The 25,971-nt window shown below is 40.3% G+C and overlaps 1 protein-coding gene across 4 annotated transcripts in view; it reads left to right on the top strand.

Annotated features, from left to right (window-relative positions):
• LOC133630798 (kinesin-like protein KIF1A) overlaps window positions 1-25,971 on the top strand; it is a 60,160-nt gene that overhangs the window by 19,860 nt on the left and 14,329 nt on the right. For 2 of the 4 annotated variants that reach the window (XM_062022545.1, XM_062022543.1), the window contains 30 exons: window positions 3,278-3,408; window positions 3,494-3,573; window positions 4,945-5,020; window positions 5,112-5,191; window positions 9,620-9,726; window positions 9,988-10,071; window positions 10,138-10,318; window positions 10,396-10,468; window positions 10,545-10,635; window positions 10,713-10,861; window positions 10,948-11,126; window positions 14,269-14,406; window positions 14,498-14,616; window positions 14,691-14,776; window positions 15,364-15,499; window positions 15,597-15,783; window positions 15,890-15,980; window positions 16,073-16,191; window positions 17,911-17,966; window positions 18,996-19,104; window positions 19,294-19,360; window positions 21,852-21,936; window positions 22,033-22,138; window positions 22,299-22,322; window positions 22,430-22,544; window positions 22,611-22,744; window positions 22,826-22,887; window positions 22,951-23,096; window positions 24,988-25,176; window positions 25,257-25,328. In XM_062022545.1, coding sequence (XP_061878529.1) covers window positions 3,278-3,408; window positions 3,494-3,573; window positions 4,945-5,020; window positions 5,112-5,191; window positions 9,620-9,726; window positions 9,988-10,071; window positions 10,138-10,318; window positions 10,396-10,468; window positions 10,545-10,635; window positions 10,713-10,861; window positions 10,948-11,126; window positions 14,269-14,406; window positions 14,498-14,616; window positions 14,691-14,776; window positions 15,364-15,499; window positions 15,597-15,783; window positions 15,890-15,980; window positions 16,073-16,191; window positions 17,911-17,966; window positions 18,996-19,104; window positions 19,294-19,360; window positions 21,852-21,936; window positions 22,033-22,138; window positions 22,299-22,322; window positions 22,430-22,544; window positions 22,611-22,744; window positions 22,826-22,887; window positions 22,951-23,096; window positions 24,988-25,176; window positions 25,257-25,328 — 3,272 coding nt within the window. Of the gene's footprint in view, window positions 1-3,277; window positions 3,409-3,493; window positions 3,574-4,944; window positions 5,021-5,111; window positions 5,192-9,619; window positions 9,727-9,987; window positions 10,072-10,137; window positions 10,319-10,395; window positions 10,469-10,544; window positions 10,636-10,712; window positions 10,862-10,947; window positions 11,127-14,268; window positions 14,407-14,497; window positions 14,617-14,690; window positions 14,777-15,363; window positions 15,500-15,596; window positions 15,784-15,889; window positions 15,981-16,072; window positions 16,192-17,910; window positions 17,967-18,995; window positions 19,105-19,293; window positions 19,361-21,851; window positions 22,139-22,298; window positions 22,323-22,429; window positions 22,545-22,610; window positions 22,745-22,825; window positions 22,888-22,950; window positions 23,097-24,987; window positions 25,177-25,256; window positions 25,329-25,971 lie in introns of all 4 variants that reach the window. The other 2 variants (XM_062022544.1, XM_062022542.1) reach the window with 2 other exon arrangements.

Here is a 25,971-nt window from a genome sequence, read left to right on the forward strand (position 1 = left end):
TATATATGTAGCGCAAGCACGCCTGCACTTTGCAACTGATAGAACGGAATTACCGAGCCGGCTTGTCTTCTTCCTCCACATCAGAGAGCAAAATAACAAGCACCTAGGACAAAAATGGATCACTCTCTTAGCATCATCCTTAAAATGATGCTGTAGATTCATATTTAGGAAGAAATGTTAAAGCTCAACTCAGTACAGCTTTTGTAATTGATCTTATTTGATTGTGTACCAGTCCCTTATATGTTTGGGAATACGTAGCCTAATTTGGGACTGTGTATCACAAATTAGAACTGTGTACCACAAAGCAGTGATGACAAGGAGCTCATTATTTTGCATCCTCTTACTCTGTGGCTGTGTGTGTGCTTTAAGGCATGCACTTGACTTGAAAAACTCCCAACAAATGAAATATCATGCTGAAATGCTTTTCTTGTTTGTTTTTTTTAATTTCTCATAAACACGCTTGTGAGCTGGTGAAGTACAGACGGTTGACAAATTATTGGAAAAATCAATGCGGAAAGAAGATGAAAAAGTGTAGCCTCCGCGTGCAAGAGGAGTGAACAAATGATTTATAGCAGGCGTGAACAAAGTGGGGCAGGCAGGTCAAATTTTGTCCGCCAAGTCGTTTCAATTGGCCATAGGGTGGCTTCCCAAATATATTTTCGTTTTGAGCTCTTTCAAGCTCGCACAATAATTGATGACATGTCCACAAAGCTAACAGTTGCCATCTGTCGAATGATATGATCTCCACTACGTTATATATGGCGGTGTGGGGTTAAACTCCTCATTCATGGGGCTACTGTATGCTTCAAATGCTGTATTTGGTCCATGGCTCATTTGCACAATTTCAATTTGGCCCTTGGAGACAAAAAGTTTGGGCACACATTATTTATAGTGTCCACATGTGTACACTTTAGCTAGTTCATACAAATGTGCATTTAAAGCAGAATTTAATTTTAAATGTTAATAAAAAAATTTAAAAAACACACTTTTTTTTCTTGTAAAACAATTTTGTACGTTTTTGATCAAACTGGAATTTATATTTTTTAGTTGTTTAGTTTGGTCCTACAACTAATTCATAATTTTTTTGTGCAAAATATTAACTTTAGAATCATTAAAACTCAAGTGTATATTAAACAATAACAATTTTAACCTCATTAAAACATAAGTCTGACCTGGATTTGAACTCTTTATCTTCCGTTGTTCAAGACCGTTATTATTACGGTGCACCACAAGATACACTAAAAATAAAAATTAAGAAGTAGAAAGCGTGTGGCAATTTATGTTTGATGTAAAATGTCATATGACGCGCCCTGTTGTTCATCAATTGAAAAACTGGGGCACCTCTACAGATCGCAGGACCCTATGCACAGTGCGTCTTCACCGTTTAGGGCAGGGTGGCCCTGGTCCCATAATGTACAATTTTTCAACAATTTAAAATAAGTCCAGTTATAATGGTTTGTAAGTACGGCGGCCACAATCGAGCTTTAAAGGGGAACTGCACTTTTTTTTTGGAATTTTGCCTATCGCTCACAGTCATTATGAAAGACATGATGATGGATGGATTTTTTTTAATGCATTCTAAATATTAAAAAAATTCGATCAAAAGTCTGCTCACAATAGACTCTATGGGAACCGTTCAATTCTGCTTATCGAAACAAAAACATCCAAACACCTCCATTAGGGTTCTATATACATGATGTAAGTGTATATGTAATGTTGTAACGGGCACATTTACAATAACATTTATTATTTACGTATTTTGATCATTTTAAGCATACGCGGCACATTCATTAAAAAAAAACTCATTACGACATTTTTTTTCTTCATCTCTGACCTCTGCTCCCTACAGACCTAATGAAAGCCAACAAACATTATAAAACATCATTTACTGTGTGCAGTCTGCTGTTATTAGGATCCTGACTGCTAGGATGTTCATGTATTCCCATTTAGATGAAAAATGTCTCATAATTACCATCTCCTAAAAGGTTGTCAATGTGTCCCAATTTGTCGGATTATATTTTAAGCCATCTACCTTTCAAGTAAAAGGCATAATTTATGATATTCTACAGTAAACTTACAGGGAGCAGGGAAGCAAGGAAGCAGCAGACCACTCGATGATGTAAACATTGACACACAATGATGTGATCATGGCGCTGCTTTAAATAGTTTGTCTGCGTTAGCGCTTATAGTAATAATATCACTAATACTTGGTTAATATTCAAGTCACGAAATGTAAATGGAGTTTTGTTGGCGCTTTTTGAATGGCTATTTATGGGATTTTATGGGCGGAATAGTGGAGCTCCCAGTGGCTCCGCTGTAAGCTGACTTTTATTTACGTTTATTTAATATTTAGAATGCATTAAAAAAAACTAAAAACATCCGTCGTCATGTCTTTTTAATGATTGTGAACGAAAGGCAAAATTCCCCAAAAAGTGCAGTTCCCCCTTAATGCTGGATTTATGACAGTAAACGCGCTTTTTGTAAGTCCTATTTGGAATACGCCTTTTTTGTGTCTGTAGAGCTTTAATGCAAATGAGCTGTTTGTGTTGCTTCAAGAAGCACTTTGTGTGGTTTATCCACCTTTTACAAATGCGCTTCTCCAACATTATAAATGCCATATATCACATACAACAATATAATACTAAGGAGTGGGACATGATTACACAAATGCTAGCAACACTAGCATAGCTCTGTGTGCTACAATGCTAGCATTGTATTACATTTTAACAGCAACGTCGTGCATTGTTATTCTATTCGCTGAAAAACAGAACAAAATTATCAAACTTACAGCTCCTGACGGGTAGTCAGTGCTCCAGGCTTTACTTTAAGATGTGTAGTAAAGCCTTTTAAAAATTTTTTTACAAAGCTGTCCACAAAACCTTCAAGTGACTCTCTCAAAAGTGGAGCAAACAAGTGATTACACTTTACTGTTAGAACATCATTAAAAATATTTTTTACATAATAAGGTGCTTGAAAGTCTTTTTCCTTTAACCTGTCATTCGTTTGTCTGTATGCATCTTTCAGTAACAGTGTGGGTATGCAAATTACTTCTGCTTCTCTGATCCATTATTCAATTTATTTCAGTTTTCTCTTTTTCTTTTGTATTCCTCCCTCTTGCCCTCTTGTTTGCTTCCTCTTATCCATTGCGCTGCGTGTCCGATCCCTGCCTTTCCGTCTCCCTCGTTCCGGCATCTCTCTTTTCTGACAGACCTGTGCGATTACAAGAACTTTGCGAACGATCGCCAGGCTGTCAATCAAAGGGGTGCTCTTTTCGCAGTGACCAACGCCATGACGGGAATGAGCCCGTCCCCATCGCTGTCGGCCCTGTCCAGTCGCGCCGGCTCCATCAGCAACCTCCACGATCGTATCTTTAGCCCGGCGAGTGAAGAGGCCATAGAGAGGCTCAAGGTGGGATATGAAGAAGTCAAAACATGAGTTCGCTATACAACATATAATATAATACAGGTCATCACCCCTTGCTTTCCCTAAAAAGGAAACTGAGAAAATCATCGCAGAACTCAATGAGACCTGGGAGGAGAAACTACGACGTACTGAGGCCATTCGCATGGAGAGGTGGGTTTCTTCTTCTGCTTTATTATGTTCTCTTCCATTTGAGTTACACTTACCGTATTTTTCGGACTATAAGCCGCACTTAAAATCCTTTCATTTTCTCAAAAATTGACAGTGCGCCTTATAACCCGTTGCGCTTAATGTACGGAATACTTTTGGTTGTGTTTACCAACCTCGAAGCTATCTTATTTGGTACATGGTGAAATGATTAGTGTGACGAGTAGATGGCAGTCACACAAAAGAGATACGTGTAGACTGCAATATGACTCAAGTAAACAACACCAACATGTTATATGTTCCATTGAAAATATAGATCATTACACACAGCGCTCAAAAATCTATCAAAATGTTTTAGTACGACTTTGGTAAGTTATGAAGCCGCACCGCTTGATGGATTGTACTGTGCTTCAACATACGAGTATTATTATGGTGTGTGTATAAGGTAAGACATATTATCTGGCCTTTTGTTTCACAATATTTGGAAAATTTGCGCGCGTCCGCCTTTGTAGTCCGTGACGATTCCGTAGTCGATAAGCTTCTTCTTTTTCTCTTACTTGTTATGGGACATTCATCCTCCGCTGTTGCCATTTCTAATATAAAGTAGTGTAAAGTTCTTACTTATATCTGTCAGTAAACTCGCCATGAAAGCGCTAAAACATACCGGTGTAGTGAGTTCACATTAATCACCCATGGAACTTTAGTTATTAGAGGGTTCCGGTCGGACAGTTTTTCACAGGACACATTTCCGGTCTTGTTATTGCACTAGTGAGCCATGGATCAGGAGATGCTGCTCCGTTATTGATTGAAGTAAAGTCTGGATGTCATTAAAACAGTTAGCTCCATCTTTTGACACTTCTTCCACTCCCGTCCTTGCACGCTACAACAAAGATGACGGGGAGAAGACGCTGTCGAAGGTGAGCCACGTAAACAAGAGCGCCCACAAAACGGCGCATCCTGAAGCGACTGTCAGAAACTGGCTTGAAGATGATCTGTAAAACATAATCTATGCAACATTTTGACCAAAGAACCACCATTACATGTTATGTAGACCACAAAGAAATGTTTTCAATTTAGAAAAAAAAAAAAAAAAGACCCCTTTAATGCACCCTGTAATCCGGTGCGCCTTTTCTATAAAAATAGACCTGACTAGACCCGCTCATCGGCAGTGCACTTTATAATCCGGTGCGCCATATGGTCCAGAAAATACGGTACTCAGCTTCTTGATTGTTGTACTTGAAATACAGAGAGAGATGGTAGATGCCCGTGTCATATGAATTGCAGTTCCCAATTTTAGCATGCAGCGTGTTTAACAGCTAAAACTTATTTCAAAGTGTTTGCATGTGTTGATGCTAACACTGCGATTATTTACTGCAGAGAGGCTCTATTGGCTGAGATGGGTGTCGCCATGAGAGAAGATGGAGGCACTGTTGGTGTTTTCTCCCCGAAAAAGGTAGGCCCCTAATACCGTGGAATGTTTGTCATGCCTTACAGATACTTGTATTGCAAAATGTCAACATATTCTTCGACGGTTCTTCCATCAGACGCCGCATTTGGTCAACCTGAACGAGGATCCACTGATGTCGGAGTGTCTGCTGTATTACATCAAAGACGGCATCACCAAGTAAGTTTTGATTTTGAGTGAGTACTGTAATCCCTTGTTTGTAGCTGTTAATTGGTTCTGTGTCTGACCGTGGTAAATTCATTTCCATGAAGTACGAATTAATAATTAGTATGGGCCCGATCTACTAAGATCCAAATACCAGGCGCTAAACAACGTGTGCAAAATTGCGTCTGCTATAAGTGGGTGTGTTTAATGTGATCTACCAAGACTACATGTGCAATTGATAACTGCTGCAGTCCGCCCCATTTACATGAGGATTTTTCGTTTACTACGCGACTTTCACCAGAGAAAACACTTATTTACTGCACATTCATGTTATGTGGCGTGTTTTTCAACATATCCCACTTTTTTAGCATGCTGAAGGTGCGCCTCATGTAAGATGCTGGTAATAACTGCGAGTGTGCACTGGAATGTTACAGATTCAAAATTTTTTTTTTGCTCAATAGACGATATGTTTGATATTTTTATTTTTGTCAGTCCAAACAGTATATGTTGACAAGTATACGTACAGTAGGACGGACCTGCAGACCGACCACCTCCTTTTTCACAGTTATTTCTCCAGAGCTGTTAGTTTGCACGTCCTTACACTATAAACCCAAAACAGTAGCCGCAGAACAGTTTCAGCCTTGATAGGTCACACTGTGTGTGCTAATAAATTATATTTGCTTTTTATCCTTCCAGTATTGTGGGCGCATATTGATAAAGACAAGACACCCTAAATGGATTTCGCTCCTTATATTGCTCACTTACGAGACGCAATCCTGAGTACAAACTGAGAACAGGAAATTATTAAAAGTGTTTGTGATTGCTACGAAATGGAAAATGGGTAGGATTAAATAAGCTATGCTTCTTTCTACTCCTTTTCGAACATGTTGAAAAGAGAAACTGGAAATTGTGATGTATCATGTAACTGTATTACACACTAATGCACTTTTGGCAGCAATTACAGACTCTTGTCTTTTTGAATACGATGCCACAAGCTTGGCACACCTATTTTTGGGCACTTTCGCCCATTCCTCTTTGCAGCACCTTTTAAGCACCATCAGGTTGGATGGGATGCATCAGATCTCTCCAGCGATGTTCATCGGATTCAAGTCTTGGCTCTGGCTGGGCCACTCAAGAACATTTACAGAGTTGTGCCGAAGCCATTCCTTTGATAGCTTGGCTGTGTGCTTAGGGTCCTAGATGAACTGTCGCCCCAGTCTGAGTTGAAGAGTGCTTTGGAGCAGGTTTTCATACAGGATCTCTCTGTAGATTGTGGCGTTCATATTTCCCTTTAGCCTGACTAGACTCCCAGTTCTTGCCACTGAAAAACATCCCCACAGCATGATGCTGCCACCACCATGCTTCACTGTAGGGATTGTATTGGCCCAGTGATGAGTGGTGCCTAGTTTCCTCCAAACATGATGCCTGGCATTAATGCCAAAGAGTTCAATCTTGTTCAATCTATTTCAGGTTTATTTTGGCAAACTTTTTTACAAAGAAATGTCTTCAGTTTGACCTGATTTTAGGATTGCTGCAGAGATGGTTGTCCTTCTGTAAGGTTCTCCTCTCTCCACAGAGGAATGCTGTAGCTTTGACAGAGTGACCATCAAGTTCTTAGTCACCTCCCTGACTAGGGCCCTTTGCTCACGATCGCTCAGTTTAGACGGCCGGGCAGCTCTAGGAAGAGTCCAAGTGCTACCAAACTTCTTCCATTCACGGATAATGGAGGCCCCTGTGCTCATGGGGCCTTCAAAACAGCAGATTGACTCCATTTAAGCTGTAGGAACATCTCAAGGATGAGCCGTTGAAACAGGATGCCCTGAGCTCACTTTTGAGATTCATGGCAAAGGTTGTAAATAATTATGTATATGTGATTTCTTAGTTTTTAATTTTAAATACATCTACAAAAATCTCTAAGAAAGCCTTTTTCACATTGTCACTATAGGGTATTGTGTGAAGAAATTGGAGGGAAAAATATAATCAATTCCATAGGGCTGTAACAGCAAAATGTGGAAAAGGTGAAGCGCTGTGAATACTTTCCGGATGCACTGTAATGTGTGAGTCATTTGCAGTGGATAATTATTACATAGTGCTTCCCAAGCTGGACACTGACTACTCTAAAGTGTATTAAAGTTTAATTATTTTGTGTCCCTTGTCTATGGATGTTCTCATTATCCAGGTCATTGTGTTCTCAGGGCATTCAATCAATCACAACTGGACTGTCAGCCTTCATTAGTTAATGCTCATAGACTTACACCGGTCAGATCTAGTCTGAAGTGTGATGTGTAAAACTCTCACTTTTGATCATAGGGAGGGATACTGAATTTAATCAGTGCTTATTAACATAAAATCAAACTATTAACTCAAAAATCAAGCCATATTTTAATACCATAGTTGTACGTGATGTCAAGCCTGGTTGCACCAATTCAAGGACTAAGCAGGCAACATATTCGTAACGTACTCAGCTGGACTGCCTTTATGGTTAATGTTGGAATACCCCATAACAACAAAGCAAATGTGCCTGATAAAAAGCATTAAAAAGTAAAGCTGTTCAAAATGTGCTAGCCAACCTACATTGGATATGTCATATACACGTTACTGATTAGCATAAGCAATTTTACATGGCGATTTCACACCTCGAAATTTGGTAATCAAAACCACAACAAAGATCCACGTTACAATTAAACTGCTGGTGTGTAATATACAATACTTACAGTACTAACACTTTATAGGGCACAACAAAATCAAAGACTGGCACATTCAACTTAGTGGCAAAGACTTCCTAACTACAACAACATAGACAAACTGACATGAATGCATACTTGCAAATGAGACTGAGAAATGTAAGAAAACAATAACAATGTAACAACTGAACAGCACAGTTATTATCAGCTCAATGTTTAATGCGTCGTACAAAAATGATATTTTATCATTAGACAAATTTACTTTTATTACCACATGATCACATACTAACGTATAGAAAATTGGTATCAGTGAGTACCGGTAAGGATTCCCAATACCGGGAATTAAAGGCCTACTGAAATGAATTTTTTTTATTCAAACGGGGATAGCAGATCCATTCTATGTGTCATACTTGATCATTTCGCGATATTGCCATATTTTTGCTGAAAGGATTTAGTAGAGAACAACGACGATAAAGATCGCAACTTTTGGTATCTGATAAAAAAAAAGCCTTGCCCCTACCGGAAGTAGCGTGACGTAGTCAGTTGAAAGGCTCCTCACATTTTCCTATTGTTTTCAATGCAGCTAGAGCGATTCGGACCGAGAAAGCGACGAATACCCCATTATTTGAACGAGGATGAAAGATTTGTGGATGAGGAACGTTAGAGTGAAGGACTAGAATGCAGTGCAAGACATATCTTTTTTCGCTCTGACCGTAACTTAGGTACAAGCTGGCTCATTGGATTCCACACTCTCTCCTTTTTCTATTGTGGATCACGGATTTGTATTTTAAACCACCTCGGATACTATATCCTCTTGAAAATGAGAGTCGAGAACGCGAAATGGACATTCACAGTGACTTTTATCTCCACGACAATACATCAACGAAACACTTTAGCTACGGAGCTAACGTGATAGCATCGTGCTTAACTGCATATAGAAATAAAATAAATAAATCCCTGACTGGAAGGATAGACAGAAGATCAACAATACTATTAAACCATGGACATGAAAATACACGGTTAATGCTTTCCAGCCTGGCGAAGGTTAACAATGCTGTTGCTAACGACGCCATTGAAGCTAACTTAGCAACCGGACCTCACAGAGCTATGCTAAAAACATTAGCTATCCACCTACGCCAGCCAGCCCTCATCTGCTCATCAACACCCGTGCTCACCTGCGTTCCAGCGATCGACGGTGCGACGAAGGACTTCACGCGATCACAGATGCGGTCGGCGAGACGGAGGAAGTTAAGGTGAGTTCGCCGGCTAGCGCGTCTGCTATCCATCTCTGTCCTCCTGGCTGTGTTGCTGTAGTGCGCCGCTAATACACCGATCTCACCTACAACTTTCTTCTTTGCAGTCTGCATTGTGCATTAAACAAATTGCAAAATATTCACTAACACAGATGTCCAGAATACTGTGGAATTTTGAAATGAAAACATAGCTTTTTTGTATTGTATTCAATGGGGTACCAATACTTCTATCAACCGTTTACGTCACGCGCATACGTCATCATATCTAGACGTTTTCAACCGGAAGTGTGGCGGGAAATTTAAAATTGCACTTTATAAGTTAACCCGGTCGTATTGGCATGTGTTGCAATGTTAAGATTTCATCATTGATATATAAACTATCAGACTGCGTGGTCGGTAGTAGTGGGTTTCAGTAGGCCTTTAATATTGCATAGGTTCAAATTCGAAAAGTACACATCCCGTGTTGTTCATGGCTTACTTGGATTGACTTGTTCCCCCATCATCAGGGTCGGCCGTGAGAACGCCAAGACTCGCCAAGACATTGTCCTGAGCGGACATTTTATCCGAGATGAACACTGCACCTTCAGCAGCACCACAGGCCCTCAGGGGGAAGGTAGGTGTAAGATACTAAAGTTGCAATATAAAAAAAATACTTCAAAAAACTATGTTTAAATACTACGAGAGAGAAAACAATTAGATATATAGCTGGTCAATAAATCACAGCATAACATGCAAATATGCCCCCTATGAGTTGTAGCTATCTGATTGGACGCCTTTGTTCTTTTGCATGTTTTTCTCAATATTCAAAGTGTTAAAGAGTGCCAAGCATTTATTCATTTGACTTATCATGACTTAACGTTTTTTTATAAAACAGGTTGCGTCGTCCTGGAGCCATGCGAGGACTCAGAGACCTACGTCAATGGCAAAAGGGTGACCTCGCCCACTGTATTGCGCTCGGGTACGTCTCACAGTGGCATCAAGGTGGCATAAACGCCTATTACATTTTGAGTTTTGTTATTTTCAGGCAACCGCATTATCATGGGTAAGAGCCACGTCTTTCGCTTCAACGACCCTGAGCAGGCCCGGTTGGAGCGCGAGAGGACGCCGTGCGCCGAGACGCCAGTGGAGCCTGTTGACTGGGCCTTCGCTCAGCGAGAGCTGCTGGATAAACAAGGCATCGACATGAAGCAGGAAATGGAGCAGAGGTACAAGGAGCCCACGCAACATCTGGCACAAGAGCAGTGTCAGTCAAAAAAATAAGTTTTGTCAAAATCGCTTCTAGGCTTCAGGAACTTGAGGATCAGTATCGCAAAGAAAGAGAAGAAGCGAGTATTTTGCTGGAGCAACAGAGGCTGGTAAGTATGTGATTTCATAAACATGCCGTAATAATAATTTTTATTAGAAGACATCATTTCTTATATTTCTTTTCAGGATTATGAGAGTAAGCTGGAGGCTCTTCAGAAGCAGGTGAACTCTCGCTACCTGGAGTCACCAGAAGAAGAAGAGGAGCCGGAGGAAGAAGGTGATAAATATATCCACTTTAACTGATATTCATCCTTAAAACGAAGCTCTTTGACATCTAATGTCCAATTTGTCCAGTGCCGTGGACCAAGCGGGAGACCGAGCTCGCTCTATGGGCTTTCAGGAAATGGCGATTCTACCAGTTCACTTCGCTCCGGGATTTACTTTGGGGCAATGCCATCTTCCTCAAGGAGGCCAACGCTATAAGTGTGGAGCTGAAGAAGAAGGTAATCCTAACCAAAAATGTCTGCTTTGTTTCACTCTAGTGTAAAAACAACAAGAAGGACCTAATTCAATATGACATCATTCGTAGGTCCAGTTCCAGTTTGTCCTGTTGACGGACACACTTTACTCCCCCTTGCCTACTGATCTGCTGCCTCCTAGCGATAGTAAGGATAGGGAGAGACGTCTTTTCCCTCGGACCATCGTAGCCGTGGAAGTGCAGGATCAAAAGAACGGCGCTACGCATTACTGGACTCTGGAGAAACTCAGGTGCCTTTAAAGGAGACCTATTATGTAAACCAATCCTTTCTTACCTATTGGTACCTGTTTTTGTGTATTTGGGATCTGTATACGTCCCGAAAATTTGAAATCAAGCCAAGGAGGCATAGCGGCAGGGATGATGTTTGATAAGAAATTATCGAGTTCGAGCATATTATCGAATCCTCTTATCGAACCGATTCCTTATCGATTCTCTTATCGAGTCCAGATAGGTTGTTGTACATGGAAAAAAACACACAATATTTGGTTTAACAAATCACTTCACATTCTCTACTGCTCGCTACTATAGTATTACCATATCTGAGTTATTGTGCAGAAATGTGGGGAAATAACTACAAATGTGCGCTACATTCGTTAACAGTGTTACAAAAAAGATCAATTAGACTGATACATAATGTTGGATACAGAGAACATACAAACACTTTATTTATTGAGTCAAAAATATTAAAGTTCGATGATTTGGTAAAATTGCAAACAGCTAAAATGATGTGTAATTAAATGATGGAATGGATTAAGTAAAGAAGTTAAACATTGTACTGATATGATCCAGTTTAAGAGGTTGTTCAAATGAATAGTGCTTACGAAGTACAAAGAAGAAGAATTATGAGAAATACTTTCAACCTTATTGAAAATAAGATATTCTTCATCTCAGTATATTAATAATGACTGAATTCATTAATTACATATTACAAAACTGTTGTATATACTAATTCACAGATATTTTATTATAAAAAGGTCAGTAAATGATGTATATATTTGTCGGATCATGTTTTGTTTAGTTATGTTCTGTTAGTTTTGGACTTCCTTAGTTGTTTTGTGCACTTCGGGGGTTTGTTTTAGTCACCATGGTTACTTATGATTTTCACCTGCCTTGTACGCGCACCTGTTGCTCATCAGAGACTCTATTTAAGCCTGCCTTTTCCGGTCACTCGTCGTGGCTTCATTGTTTGCATTTGCAACAGTTACGTTGGTATTCTGGTTTTCGAGCGCATGATTCCTGTGCTAAGTTACCTTAGCTTCTAGTATTCCTGTGCTAAGTAAGTTTTTGCTTTAGCTTCTCATGCGAACGGCACGCTTTCCTTTTGTTTCGTTCCTGTCTGTTGTAATGCGTATGATTTATGAGAAATAAATCATCTCCTACCTGCACGCTTACGTCCGGAGCCGTCAGTTTTGCGTCCCGGGAGAACGAACCGCAGCACGCTGCACCTCACCGTGACAAATGACTGAGCTACGTGACGTCATTTCTTGTGATGTCCTACGGGGCATTTCTTGTCGGGATGGGATTCGTTCCCAGGGATTCGAATAAAGAACCAACTCTTTCTCTTTACTATAGTGGTCTCGATAACGGGTACCGGTTCTCAAAAACGGTTTTGAGTCCGAAGACTCTGTTCTTTTCTTATCGAACAACGGTGAAAACCGGGTTCGAGCATCATCCCTACATAGCGGTGATATTTGTAAAACAATCTTGCCTTCCTTCATACTTCCGGGGACCGGTACCGGTCCGTGACGCATTTGCTACCGGGCCGCACAGAAACATTAAATAATTTGTAAACGACTGCATTTTCTCCGACTTAACTTTTGACTGTCCCACGAGACACACCAATAAGCTTGTTTATAGATGTACAATAAAACTCCTCATAGGAAGTTGCCATCTATCCATCCGTTTTCTACCGCTTGTCCCTTTTGGGGTCGCGGGGGGTGCTGGAGCCTATCTCAACTGCATTCGGGCGGAAGGCGGGGTACACCCTGGACAAGTCACCACCTCCTCGCAGGGCCAACACAGATAGACAGACAACATTCACACACTATCACACTCACATTCACACACTAGGGCCAATTTTTAGTGTTGCCAATCAACCTATACCCAGGTGCATGTCTTTGGAGGTGGGAGGAAGCCGGAGTACCCGGAGGGAGCCCATGCAGTCACGGGGAGAACATGCAAACTCCACACAGAAAAATCCCGAGCCCGGGATTGAATTTAGGACTACTCAGGACCTTCGTATTGTGAGGCACATGCACTAACCCCTGTCCCACCGTGCTGCCCATAGGAAGTTGCTATTTGTTATATTTGTTATAACTTTGTGACATGATACATTGCACTTTAATGAACATATAATAAATACATGTGACAGATTGTAGCCACAGTCTGATTACCATCTGCATCAACCTGCTGGGGATCTCATTGCAAAGAAACAAGCCCAGGGCTCCCACTAATTCAGCGTTATAGTGAGTTGTATTTTTCATGCACTTAGTTCTGCTGTATTTATCTGGCACAAGTGGAAAGCCGGTCCCTGAAAGTAATGCCTACATTAAACCGATCCGTGGTGCAAAACAGGGCGGGGACCACTGATGTAGACCACAAGGCAATGTTTTGAATGTCGAAAAAAATCATAATGTAACCCGTTTAATGTTATATTTGCAAATAAGACTCCGAAATGAGGGGTGGCGAGGGTTGTTGAGGTTTGGGTTGGGGGCCCCAAAATTCCATCACCCCCGAGCCCCCTCTTAGGTTAAGGCGGCCCTGCTCATCTCTAGCCACGGCAAGCTAATTATTGGACAAATATTTATTTAGGTGCCTGTGTTCATTCACAAAATGAACCAAAGACAGTTCCTGTAACACGGCATACAGTCACCTGATGTAGATGTCATTGAGCGTGATCTGGCCTTTCGGAGCCCATTGGTGGTAGATTTCCGTTCCGTGTGGTGGCTGTTTCCTTTTTCGATGACTAGGTCGATCGTCCTCGTCGTTGGGGCTGCGTTTTGTGCATGGTTAAATGACTGACTGAATGATTGTGTGAGTGTTTGATTCAATGTGAACAATTTTATTGGTCCTAGGTGACCCGTTGGCCTAATATGACAAGGTTACATTTATTTGGCAGCATGTGAATGTTGTCAACCCAGAAAAATCCCGCAAATTAGCCACAGCATTGTATAGAGCACAGGGTTGAAAGTGTGTGGAAAAAAGTAGCAGACTATAGATGGGTCTGGCAAAAGTCCCGAGTAAAAGTGCAAACAAAGACTATTTTCAATGGGTTCCACTGTACTTCCGCCATATTTATTGATTGGGAACCATGATCATTCAATCTCTTCTCCCAACTCTGGCTTTTTGCAATCTTCATGCTGCCCCCTGTAGGCAGAGGCTGGACCTGATGAGAGAAATGTACGACCGAGCTGCAGAGCTCCCTAGCAGTGCCGTAGAGGACTGTGACCACGCCCTCTCCGGCGGCGACCCCTTCTACGACCGCTTCCCATGGTTCCGTCTGGTGGGCAGGTGAGTCGCTGTTCGGTTATCCAACCGGGCCCGCACTTTTACCTCACCTCCAGACCAAATGTTAAAACCATCCCTCCCTTGTTTCTCTCAGGGCGTTTGTGTACTTGAGTAACCTGCTGTATCCTGTGCCGCTGGTGCACCGCGTGGCCATTGTGAGCGAGAAGGGTGAAGTGAAGGGCTTCCTTAGAGTGGCTGTGCAGGCTATTTCAGGTCAGGAACACATTCAGGCTGCTAGAAAATGTTCTCTAAATAAGAAGTGTCTGAGTCTGTTCTTGCCACTGCAGCGGATGAGGAAGCTCCAGATTACGGTTCTGGTGTGAGGCAGTCAGGCACCGCTAAGATCTCCTTTGAGGATAAGCAGTTTGAGAAGGTGAGCTCGCGTTTTCTCTTAAAGTACCCTGCACAAACTAATGACATACAAGTCAAATGTTTCCTACCTGGAATGGAAAATAATATTTCAGGGGCTGTGAACTTTTAAAAATGTAATGTTAATTTTTTTGTTGCTAAAAATGCATATACAGAAATCCAATATGACTTTAATTGGGAGTGTGAGTTAACATCTTCTCCACATATGCGGCATAGAAAAGATTGTGAACCACTGCAGATCAAGAAATTCTACCCTTACAAATACAAAAATACATTGTTCCCTTGACAATGGCGGGGGTTACAATCCATCCCCTAAACTCAACCCACCCCTGAATCGAATTGCGAGCTGTTGTAAGATTCATATCCCTCATAAATATGCATAATTACAAATACCACCTCTTAGAATGATGCAGTGGAGTTCTACACCACTGCAAACTAAAATACTTAAAAAATTATTATCAGAAGATTGTTTTGACACCTCTTTTATTGGATCAGGTTTACCTAGTGTGTTGTCCAGTGAATTTGTATGGTGCTTTTTTTCTTTTACATGCTCACCGGCTAGATATGTGATTGTTTCATGTGTTGATCAAGTTCCAGACAGAGGCATGCCCGAGCCTTCTTTCCCCCTCCAACACCTCCCAGGAGGAGCTCCGCATTGTGGAAGGCGAGGGTCAGAATGTAGAGATGGGCATCTCTGCAGATGAAGTCAACAACAACACTTGTGAAGGTGAGAGGAGGCATTGATGGAAGGAAACCTATGCATGACAACACACGCTGTAGCATGCTCAGACATTTGGAGTGTTTTTGTCATTTTGTCCATGTAGCCACTCCAGAGCCCCCAGAGAGCCCGGTGAAGAGTCTAGTGGGACTGGGTCTGGATCTCCCTCTGGAACTCTCACCAGAGAAGGCTCTGTCTCACCTGCAGATAGGCAGCACCTTCACCTTCAGAGTCACCGTCTTACAAGCCTCCAGCATCTCGGCTGAGTACGCCGACATCTTTTGCCAGTTTAAGTGAGTGGACTGCAACAATGAACGACACTTGTATTAAGTCCAACCATTGTCAATAAGGTTTACTGCTTACGTGCGCTGTAGTCACAGCCTGTTGTCTTTTTTTCAGCTTTATTCATCGCCATGATGAAGCGTTCTCCACTGAGCCATTGAAGAACACTGGCAGGGGACCACCGCTTGGCTTCTACCATGTCCAAAATGTAAGAAGTGAACATTGATGAACAACTATAATAATGTCAGGTTATTTCTTTAAGAATAATGTCCTGTTTTCCCTTCCTCTTAACTTTGTTAGATCACAGTGGAGGTGACCAAGTCCTTTGTGGAGTATATCAAGACACAGCCTATTGTCTTTGAGGTGTTTGGTCACTATCAAAAGCAACCTTTCCCACCACTCTGCAAAGACTTAATCAGGTCAGGAGGGGTTTACCTACCATATTTTCTGAACAATAGAGTGCGCTGGTATATAGCCGTACCCACATAACTTTAGGGCAAAACATTATTTTCCATATATTAGCCGCACCGGCTAATATATAAATGATAAGCTGCAGATATTTTTACATTGCAAAATGAGTTATTTACGCAGAAAGATTCTGTAAATATTTATTTACGTACCGTAATTGTTTCCAAACGGTGCCCGCAACACGGCAGTAAAACAGTTAATTAAACAAAACAGAAGTCATTGTCATGGACCAACTAGCTGTGGAAGCTAGCTCTCTGATCAGCTAAACAAAATAGACAATAACTACACAGTGACGTCTTTGTGAATTTACCGAGGAATTTTTGAAACTGAAACAATACAAAAAGAATGCCATTGTAAGTTAATAATACTAACTTATACACTCTTAAAAATGTTAGTATACCAGCTAATGTTAATGACGCTAGCTTCATTACATTACGATAGCACGTACAAATATGCAATGAAACACTTTTACAAACATCACACACGGGACGGTTTAGTAAGTATAAACTGTTTCAGGTTTTTTGTAAAACTTACAAATGTTGCTTGGAGTGATGAATAAAGAATCCATATACGTAGGAAAGCTATCTGAACGGCACTTCTACTTCCGGTTCAAAGCACTAAACAGAAGGACACTGCAGTACCTGCAGTGAGCAAACTCATCCAAAAGATGGCGCCATAGGACAATCAATAAAACACCTTTTCAGTGTATTTGCTTGTTTAAAAAAAAAAAAAATTTATATCATGGCCGTCAGCGAAGAACATTCATAAATCAGCCACACTGTTTTATAAGCCGCAGGGTTCAAAGTGTAGGAAAGAAGTAGCGGCCGCCGAGGCCAGCTAATCATTACCGTAGCCGTGTCCCAGTGTTTGCATGGCAAAAGATTGTACTCATGTGAAAGATTTCTTCAAAATGGATGCACGCTCAAGAAGACACAATTACATTTCTGGATTCCTTGTTACACACATGCAAGAGTGGCATGAATTCCAGGAGGCTCAAATTCGAAAGCGTTGTCTATACACAATGTAAAAGGTTCTTCCAAGTAGCATTATCACTGGAGGGCTAGAGGAGAAGGATTGACTCAGTATGCTACTACACACACACCAAACAAGACAACACAAGAAGCTAACCACTAACCGTTAAGGTAAAGTAGGGGTGATCGATCCAGATGCCAATACTATCGATAACCAGTGTGGTATCTGTATATAAACAACACTAAAGTGATTAGATCGATATTTTTCTTTTTCTTGTTTATAAATATTACAAAATAATAGTTTTGGTGGTTTATGTTATGTTTACAAACTCAGGGAGTAAGTCTCTGAATACAGAAAGGCTTTGAGGGCAAAACCCAAATGATTCAAATGGGAGCCAATCACAGTTTTGGATTTAAATTAGTTATTGTGCACTAGAGACTTTATTTTGTTCAAAAATAGTATGTAGCATTCACACCACAAATTGAATACACGATCTGAGTTACAACAATACTAGCAAATTATAGATGTAATAAGATAAGCTATATAAAATGTCTTTACTTTAGTTATTCACTGTGAAACATTTTCAGTTGTATCATATATTGTTGAAGTATCAGATCGGGACTTGAAATCGGGTGGGATCTGAGGCCATATGTGTTGATCAGGACATCCCTAATTTCCAACATTTCTTTGTTTTTCAGTCCACTGAGACCTTCCAGGCGGCAATTTCCCAGAGTGATGCCTTTGTCCAAACCGGGTAAGCTGCACAGAATACTATTACTACTACTACAAATAACAATGTTTTTTTTTGATTGATTGAAGCTTTTATTAGTAGATTGCACAGTGAAGTACATATTCCGTACAATTGACCACTAAATGGTAACACCCGAATAAGTTTTTCAACTTGTTTAAGTCGGGGTCCACTTAACTTGATTCATAATACAGATATATACTATCAAATATATACTAACATCATAATACAGTCATCACACAAGATAATACAAGATAAGAGTATATACATTGAATTATTTACATTATTTACAATCCGGGGTGTGGGATATGGAGGGGGGGGGGGTTAGGTTTGGTGGTATCAACACTTCAGTCATCAACAATCAGCATCATCAGAGAAATGGACATTGAAACAGTGTAGGACTGACTTGGTAGGATATGTACAGCAAGTAGTGGACATAGAGAGAGAGGGATCAGAAAGTATAAGAAAAAGTGTCTACATTTGATTATTTACATTTGATTATTTACAATCCGAAGAGGTATTATGTGGGAGGGTTATAGTTGCCTGGAGGTGTTCTTTTAGTGTGGTTTTGAATGAGGATAGAGATGCCCTTTCTTTTACACCTGTTGGGAGTGCATTCCATATTGATGTGGCATAGAAAGAGAATGAGTTAAGACCTTTGTTAGTTTGGAATCTGGGTTTAACGTGGTTAGTAACTTATCTGGGGTTGAAAATGACCATTCCTAGGACTTTTACTGTATTCTCAGTAAATGATTAAATATTAATCATATCAGTAGACCAAAGCTATAGTTTATCACATGAATATGGTGAGTGAGTGGTGATAGCAGGGCCTTTTGACATGATAATCAACGTACAGTGCATGGAATCCTTAAGGTACAAAGATAGCCAGCTAGCTGGAACCAGTATTGACTTGCTTTTCCACCTCATAAATTACTCAATATGTTCGCAATATCATATCTGTTGACTAATAAGTGCATGTTAAGCGTTCGGGATCCCCTTTTGGAGGTTCGAGCTCACAAGTGTTTTCTCTTCCAGTGCCGGCCACTAAGCTCAGCACGCTGACCCGCTCCACCGCTGGCCCTTGTCACTCTAAATATGACTTGATGGTCTTTTTTGAGATCTGTGAGCTGGAAGCGAGCGGAGAGTGAGTTTGAGCATTAAGCCCTTTTTGCAATTGAACTATTTTTACAACACTTTGAAATGTTTATGATCAATGGTCTTTAGCACTACCTTGTAGCTATGTATAGTACTAGTTTCTGCTTTTGGATCAATCAAGTGCCCAATAGTAATCTTTAACATCAATGTTACATCTTTATTATCTTCCTGTTTTTAGTTACATTCCAGCTGTTGTTGACCACAGAGGCGGGATGCCCTGCCATGGCACTTACCTCCTGCATCAGGTCTGAACACATTTTGCATAATTTTATAGTTATAGAGCTAGAAAAAAATCATTTTACACCCCCTTAGCAGACCAAATAATTAGCAGTTGCTCTAATGCAGGCCTGGGCAATTATTTTGACTCGGGGGGCCAAATTTAGAGAAAAAAATGTGTCTAGGGGTTGCTATAACTGGTTTTAGGAACACTAATACAAAACCTCACAATAATGTCTGATTGAATGCTAAAAAACATTATGACCGACCGCCTTCAAAAATAAAATGGAATTTTACGTTTTCTTACGGAATGAGACAACCAGACTGTACATGAAAATAAAGAATGTTTGATTTACAATATTATCTATGACCGATAAAACACTGAATATTGACAACATATGAACGTCACACCCCCTCTTGATCGACATATTTTACAATCAAGCAAAACGCAACAAAAATGCAACAAACACAGAGAAATATGAACGCGAAGGGTAAAAAAAAAATAAACACCTACAATCTGATATGTCTGATAAATCACTAAGCTTCACAACTTTGTTGTAAAAAAGTGCCTCGTCTGAGCTGCCGTGACTTAGATTACCATAGTAACTAGTATATCATGCAAAAGCGCAGATTCCAACCATTGAAATACTTTGTATAGTTGAAGACTTACAGTAATTTGAAAACATCACTGCACATCATAATGGCAGCTACAGTTTCCATATTAAAGATCTAAAAAAATTATTTGGGAATGTCCGGCGGGCCAGATTAAAAAGCTCAATGGGCCGCATGTGGTCCCCGGGCCTTAATTTGCCCAGGTCATGTCTAATGAGTAGTTAATACAGAATATAAATATAATACATATGTCATGTATTGTAAAGTAATCTATAGAAAGTAATACATTTTATTTAAAAAAATAAAAAGCTGCCAAATTGTTATAGGGCATCAAAGGGTATTCTGATTTATTTTTCTACATTTAAAACACTTCCCTGTGTAATGGTGGTTCTTTGGTCCAAATTTTGCGTAGATTATGTTTGACAGTTTTTTAGCTGCTTTCTGACCGTCTCTTCGAGATGCGCCGTCTTTGTTGTAGTTTTGAGAGCTTTTTTATAGCGATTCAATTTACAGATTAAGTTCGAACTTTACGCTACTTTGTATTAGAAATGGCAACCGCGGAGGATGCATGTGCATGTTCGAGCCAGTCTGCCCCACAACAAGAGGATAGAGAAAAAGAAGGAGCTTATCGACTACAGCATCGGACTACAATGGCGGACCCGCGCAAAGCAGTTTGGGTACATTTATACTATATATGGAGATATCCACTGACGTCGTTATTGGAAAAACGTCACAAATCGAGCAAATTCCAAACGTCTCGTTTGACTAAAGTATGAAGGAAGGCAAGATTGCTTTTTAAATATCTCCGCAATGCCTCCACTGTTTGATTTCAAATTACACAACATTACTACACAACAGCTGGTACCAATAGGTAAGAAAAGTTGGTTTTGAATAATAGGTCCCATTTAATGCTCCATCATAACCTGAGAAGTATTATTGACAGTGGTTTACGTGTGGTAGAAATTCCCCTTTTTATTTCTGCTACACCACAAATTTAAAAAATGGTGTCAAATGACCAATTTAATTACAAAGTTACAGAATGTCATGACCTTGTTTTATAAGGAACATTTGCAAACCCATACTGTGTAAAACAACAATTTAAATCAATATTCACAGCATATTAAATACATGCATATTTCTAATTCCCATTTTTAATTTGGCCATATCGTACTTGGCAGCCAGTACAAAGACAGGTGCACTGCCCTCCTGGTGTCATTTCTTGTTCTATGGTTATCATCACATTTTTCCTCTTTGGCCTTGTTGGTACCTTTCTGTGGTGCCTTCACACACACAAAAATCAGTGGTTTCGTGCAAGTTGAAAGGTGTACACTTCGCAAAAAATCAAGCTAAATAAAGAAGTGTATGTATATGTATGTATGTATTAGTGTCTATGCATTCCCATATTGCAACAATTTCAAATAATTTCATGGTAAATTAAATTGAGTAGTACTTTATGCTGGTACTGCTACTTTGTACTTGATGACCTATGCAGTTACTGTTAACCCAAAGTACTGTGTTTTTGTAATACTGTAATACAATTATCGCATCAAATGCCTTTTGTATACCTCAGAAATTTCTAACAAGGACTTTTTTTATGTTTTATGTATAAACTTTACTAATACCAAATGATTAGTCGTCAGAGTAATGATTGGACATAGTTTGAATACTTTTCCAGGGTGTACCCCGCCTTCCGCCCGAATGCAGCTGAGATAGGCTCCAGCACCCCCCGCGACCCTGAACGGGACAAGCGGTAGAAGATGGATGGATGGCATGGATGAATCAAGAAAAGCTTCTACTAATGTTATCAGACATTTATGCTCCATTATAATCAATAAATTACTGACAGTATAGTGGTACTTGACATCATCCTGCTGTCACGACTTACATATTGATTTTTATTTACCGCAGGGTATTCAAAGGAGGATCACCGTCACCATTGCTCATGAAAATGGAAATGACATCGAATGGAAGGAAGTGAAGGAGCTGGTTATTGGTAAATGTACAAAGAAATTCCACTTTTTAAATTTTATTTTATTTTTGTGTACATATTTTGCATTTTCCCTAATAATCCTATCAATTTCAAAACCAGGTCGTATCCGCAACACCCCTGAGGCTGATGAGACCATCATAGACCCCAACATCCTCTCCCTCAACATCCTGTCTTCTGGATATTTCTGGCCAAAACCTGATGACAAGTATGAAGTTTTCCAATTACAAACCATTTTAACACATGTTTATTGGGATTAAATTCTGGAGTATTCTTTCTTTTTTTCCTGCCTTTTTACTTTCGCAATCAACAGCTTTCAACCTTTAACATTTTCTAACGCATCTCTCTTTATGCTTCACTAATGGCAGTGTGTCCTTGGGAGTTGATCATAGGTATATATTTATTAAGATTTATTTAGGTTAACAGTCTTTTTTCCCACAGTTTCTGATGCATTTCTTCTTTCCAAAAACTACAAGTAATCTTATTTTTCTGATGACAGAACTTTCTATCGCTTTGAAGCAGCATGGGACAGCTCCATGCACAACTCCCTTCTCCTGAATAGAGTTACCCCCTATGGAGAGAAAATCTACATCACCCTCTCAGCTTATCTGGAGGTACAGCCGGTGATTTCTCCAACACACTGAGACAGATTTTAATTGCCTTTTTAATATTTTAATTAGATGGAGAACTGCACTCAGCCGACAGTCATCACCAAAGATTTTTGTATGGTATTTTACTCCCGTGACACAAAGCTTCCGGCCTCTCGTTCCATCAAGAACCTCTTCAGTACGGGCTGTCTCAGGCCTTCAGAGAGGTGACGCATCTTTCCCAATCAGAACTACCACATCCATTTGATAAAATATGCATTTAATAGTTGTTGCTAACTCCCTCTCAGTAACCGTGTCACCGGGGTCTATGAGGTGACTCTCTGCTACGTGGCGGACAACGGAAGTCCAGGTGAGACCTTGTAGAAAGAAAAACATGTGTTCTTATTTTCAAAGCATGGATGGTCTTGTTCAGGCATGCAGCGGCGTCGCAGACGTGTTCTGGACACATCAGTGGCGTACGTCCGAGGGGAGGAGAACCTGGCCGGATGGCGACCTCGCAGTGACAGCCTCATTTTAGACCATCAATGGGAGCTGGAGAAACTCAGTTTACTTCAGGAGGTGAGTAGATTGGAGTTTGTAAGAGACTGAAGGGATGCATTTTGACTTGCATATGAACTTGGGTCCATATAAACCTTCAGGCTCAGCTAACAATGGGGGCTCGTTATCTATGAGGCAGACCTGTGGAAAGTCCACTGCAATAATTCTTGAGATAAAAGCATTTACACCACTTCTTTCTTTTCAGAATCTTTGCGTGTGTGGCAGGATTTTCCATTGACACCAAATACACACATTTAGTTTTATAGTTTAGTCCAACGTGTCCTATTTGATCGGGGGAGTAGCACCAAATTCTAGGCCCCTATACACAAGACTACTAGACGGCCACCCATCCTACTTTAACCCGACACAAAGACTTGGTATGTTTACATACACTAAAAAACGAATTATTGCATGGATTGATTTGGTTGAAACCAGCTTTTTGACTATGTCTACACTGCAGGCCGTAGTGGCCCAAATCAGATTTTTCCGAAATTAGATTTTTTGTTTGGATTACAAATGAAATGTGATCTTTATCAGACTGCAGTATAAACCCGCACAGGCCCCAATGTGGCCATCACTTACATGCGCAGTTCAATGAAGTGAAGACAAAAGAAGTTGACCTGATTCCGTAAAAGAACAAGGAAGTCATTACTACCACTACAAAATAAAACACCTTAAAAGTTAGTTTTTTACGTGAAAATTAATTAAATGTATGAATGGATATACTGTATATAGTGTAATATATTTTGGAGGGTTTTAAACTTTTTATGGCTGTTAAGTAGAGGTACTACGGACATCACCGTGGATCTATTTTAGCTTAATTTCACTTACGTAAACAACTTACGCAATGTACGTAACATGTAAGCAAATACACCACACATCATTCTCAGTCCTTCAACAGTCGCGATGTCTTCGTAATCAAAGTATACGATATATATGGGTTCATATACTACATATAGCCTTTTATTTGCACGCTACGCTATTGACTAGTGATACACCGAAAATTCGGCCGCCGAAAAAATACTTTGCTCACCGAAATTCCGGATGTTCTGGTGAAGTATCTACAAACGTTTATGCTTTCGCGGGCCAGTCGCGTCATTTCCCATGCACACGAATGACGTAGCTCACCCAAAATAACGTAAAAGTCGCAATCGGGACGCATTTATGTTTACACTGCAGTCACATTTGAAAAGATCAGATTCCAATCGGATTTGGACTACCTCCTGATGTGGCCTGAATCTGATATGAACGGATCAGATTGGAAGCACTTTGGAGCGTTGAGACCCGCAAAAAATATCCGATCTGTGTCACTTCAGGGCAAAAAAGTTCAGATTTGTTGTGCAGTATAAATGTGGCCTTTAAAACACATGTAAGTACCCTAATTAGGTTTTTGACTTTTTAAAGATGAAAGTAACATACTGTATCTAGGTTCGGCTACAATATAAATTAAAATAGTACGGTCGTTTTTGAAATATGACTGTAAATTTGTAATGATGACAGCATTTAAAACAATGCTAAATTACCAATTATTGCTATGGGCTTTTGAATGGATGCTGCCGCGATGCTGTTAAACCAAACTAAAACCATTACAAAAGACATGCTGACTCACTGCTGAATAGAAGTTTAGCACAGACCACAAATGATTTAATCCATGAGGGTAATAAGTTCATCAAAGTAGAAAAAACTAACACCTGCAGGGCACGACGACCAGTATGATGGTCAGCTACTGAAGTGACCGGTCGCCATGATCATGTGGCCCCTATCCCTGGTGGTTGTGAACCTAAACAACCGAATAGAGTGCCCTGCATTTTAAACACTTCAGCTAGAAGACAAACATTGAGACATGTGCAGTGAGTCTTGTGCAGAACCACTGATAGCATAGTGAAAACTGATATAAAATAATGTTCCTCAGGTGGAGAAGACTCGACACTACCTGTTACTACGAGAGAAACTAGAAGCGACCTTGCAGGCTGGACAGGATGCCCTTTACAAGAGTGGCGACATCAGCGACTTTGCAAAGAGTCCTGTCATTAGCCAGAGTCCTATAGGCAGCCCGGCGATGGACAGCCCCAACCAGAGGCAGAGGGAGCTGGCTGCCAAGGTGAGGCCCCCATAACATCCCAGGTAGATAGTAGTTATGATCTACAATATTGTTTGAAATAACTCTTCTTTTCCTTACAGTGTCTGCGTCTGCTGATGCACACCTTCAACAGGGACTACAGCCAGGTGAGCAGCAGTGCCAGTGAGAGCAAGGTGAGCCCCAGCCCAAAACCTTAAATCCGGCTAGTAATTCCCTTAGTAACCAAGCCCTGCTCTCCATTAGATCAGTTTATTCATCGCATATTGTTTTCTTTTTCTTTACTTTTTTTATCAGTCTTTTAACAGAATCATTCTATCCCAGGGGTGCCCAACGTGGGACTCGGTGGCCAAATTTGGCCCGTCGAATGGTTTGGTTAGGCCCGCCAAAAGATGGCTTCCCAAAATAAATATATTCTTACTGACCTCTTTTAAATTGATCCGATATTGATATTGGTCTGATCTCAGCAAAAACCCAGGTCTGTGGCGAAGCATTTAAAATCCCTGAATTAAGCTCTGATACAAAAAGTCTTAAAAATGTGTTTATTTGAGCAAAACTGTACTACCAGTTACCATCTAAATGTCCTCCAATAAGCTCACAAGGCTGATCTTTTCTTGTATTTTAGTCATTTACAAAAGGTGAACATAGTAGGTTATATGTGAGCAACAACTAGCAGCTACGCAACAGCTAAGCACATAATAGCACACATGCTCGACATACTGTACATACTGAGTGTCCTTAATTGGACAATGATGCATTCTAAAACGTACTATTTGTCAATATAAACAAATATCACATAATTATAGTTGATTATCACTT

The sequence above is a fragment of the Entelurus aequoreus genome, linkage group LG16 (genome assembly GCF_033978785.1).
Source record: "Entelurus aequoreus isolate RoL-2023_Sb linkage group LG16, RoL_Eaeq_v1.1, whole genome shotgun sequence".
In the NCBI taxonomy this organism is placed as follows: domain Eukaryota; kingdom Metazoa; phylum Chordata; class Actinopteri; order Syngnathiformes; family Syngnathidae; genus Entelurus; species Entelurus aequoreus.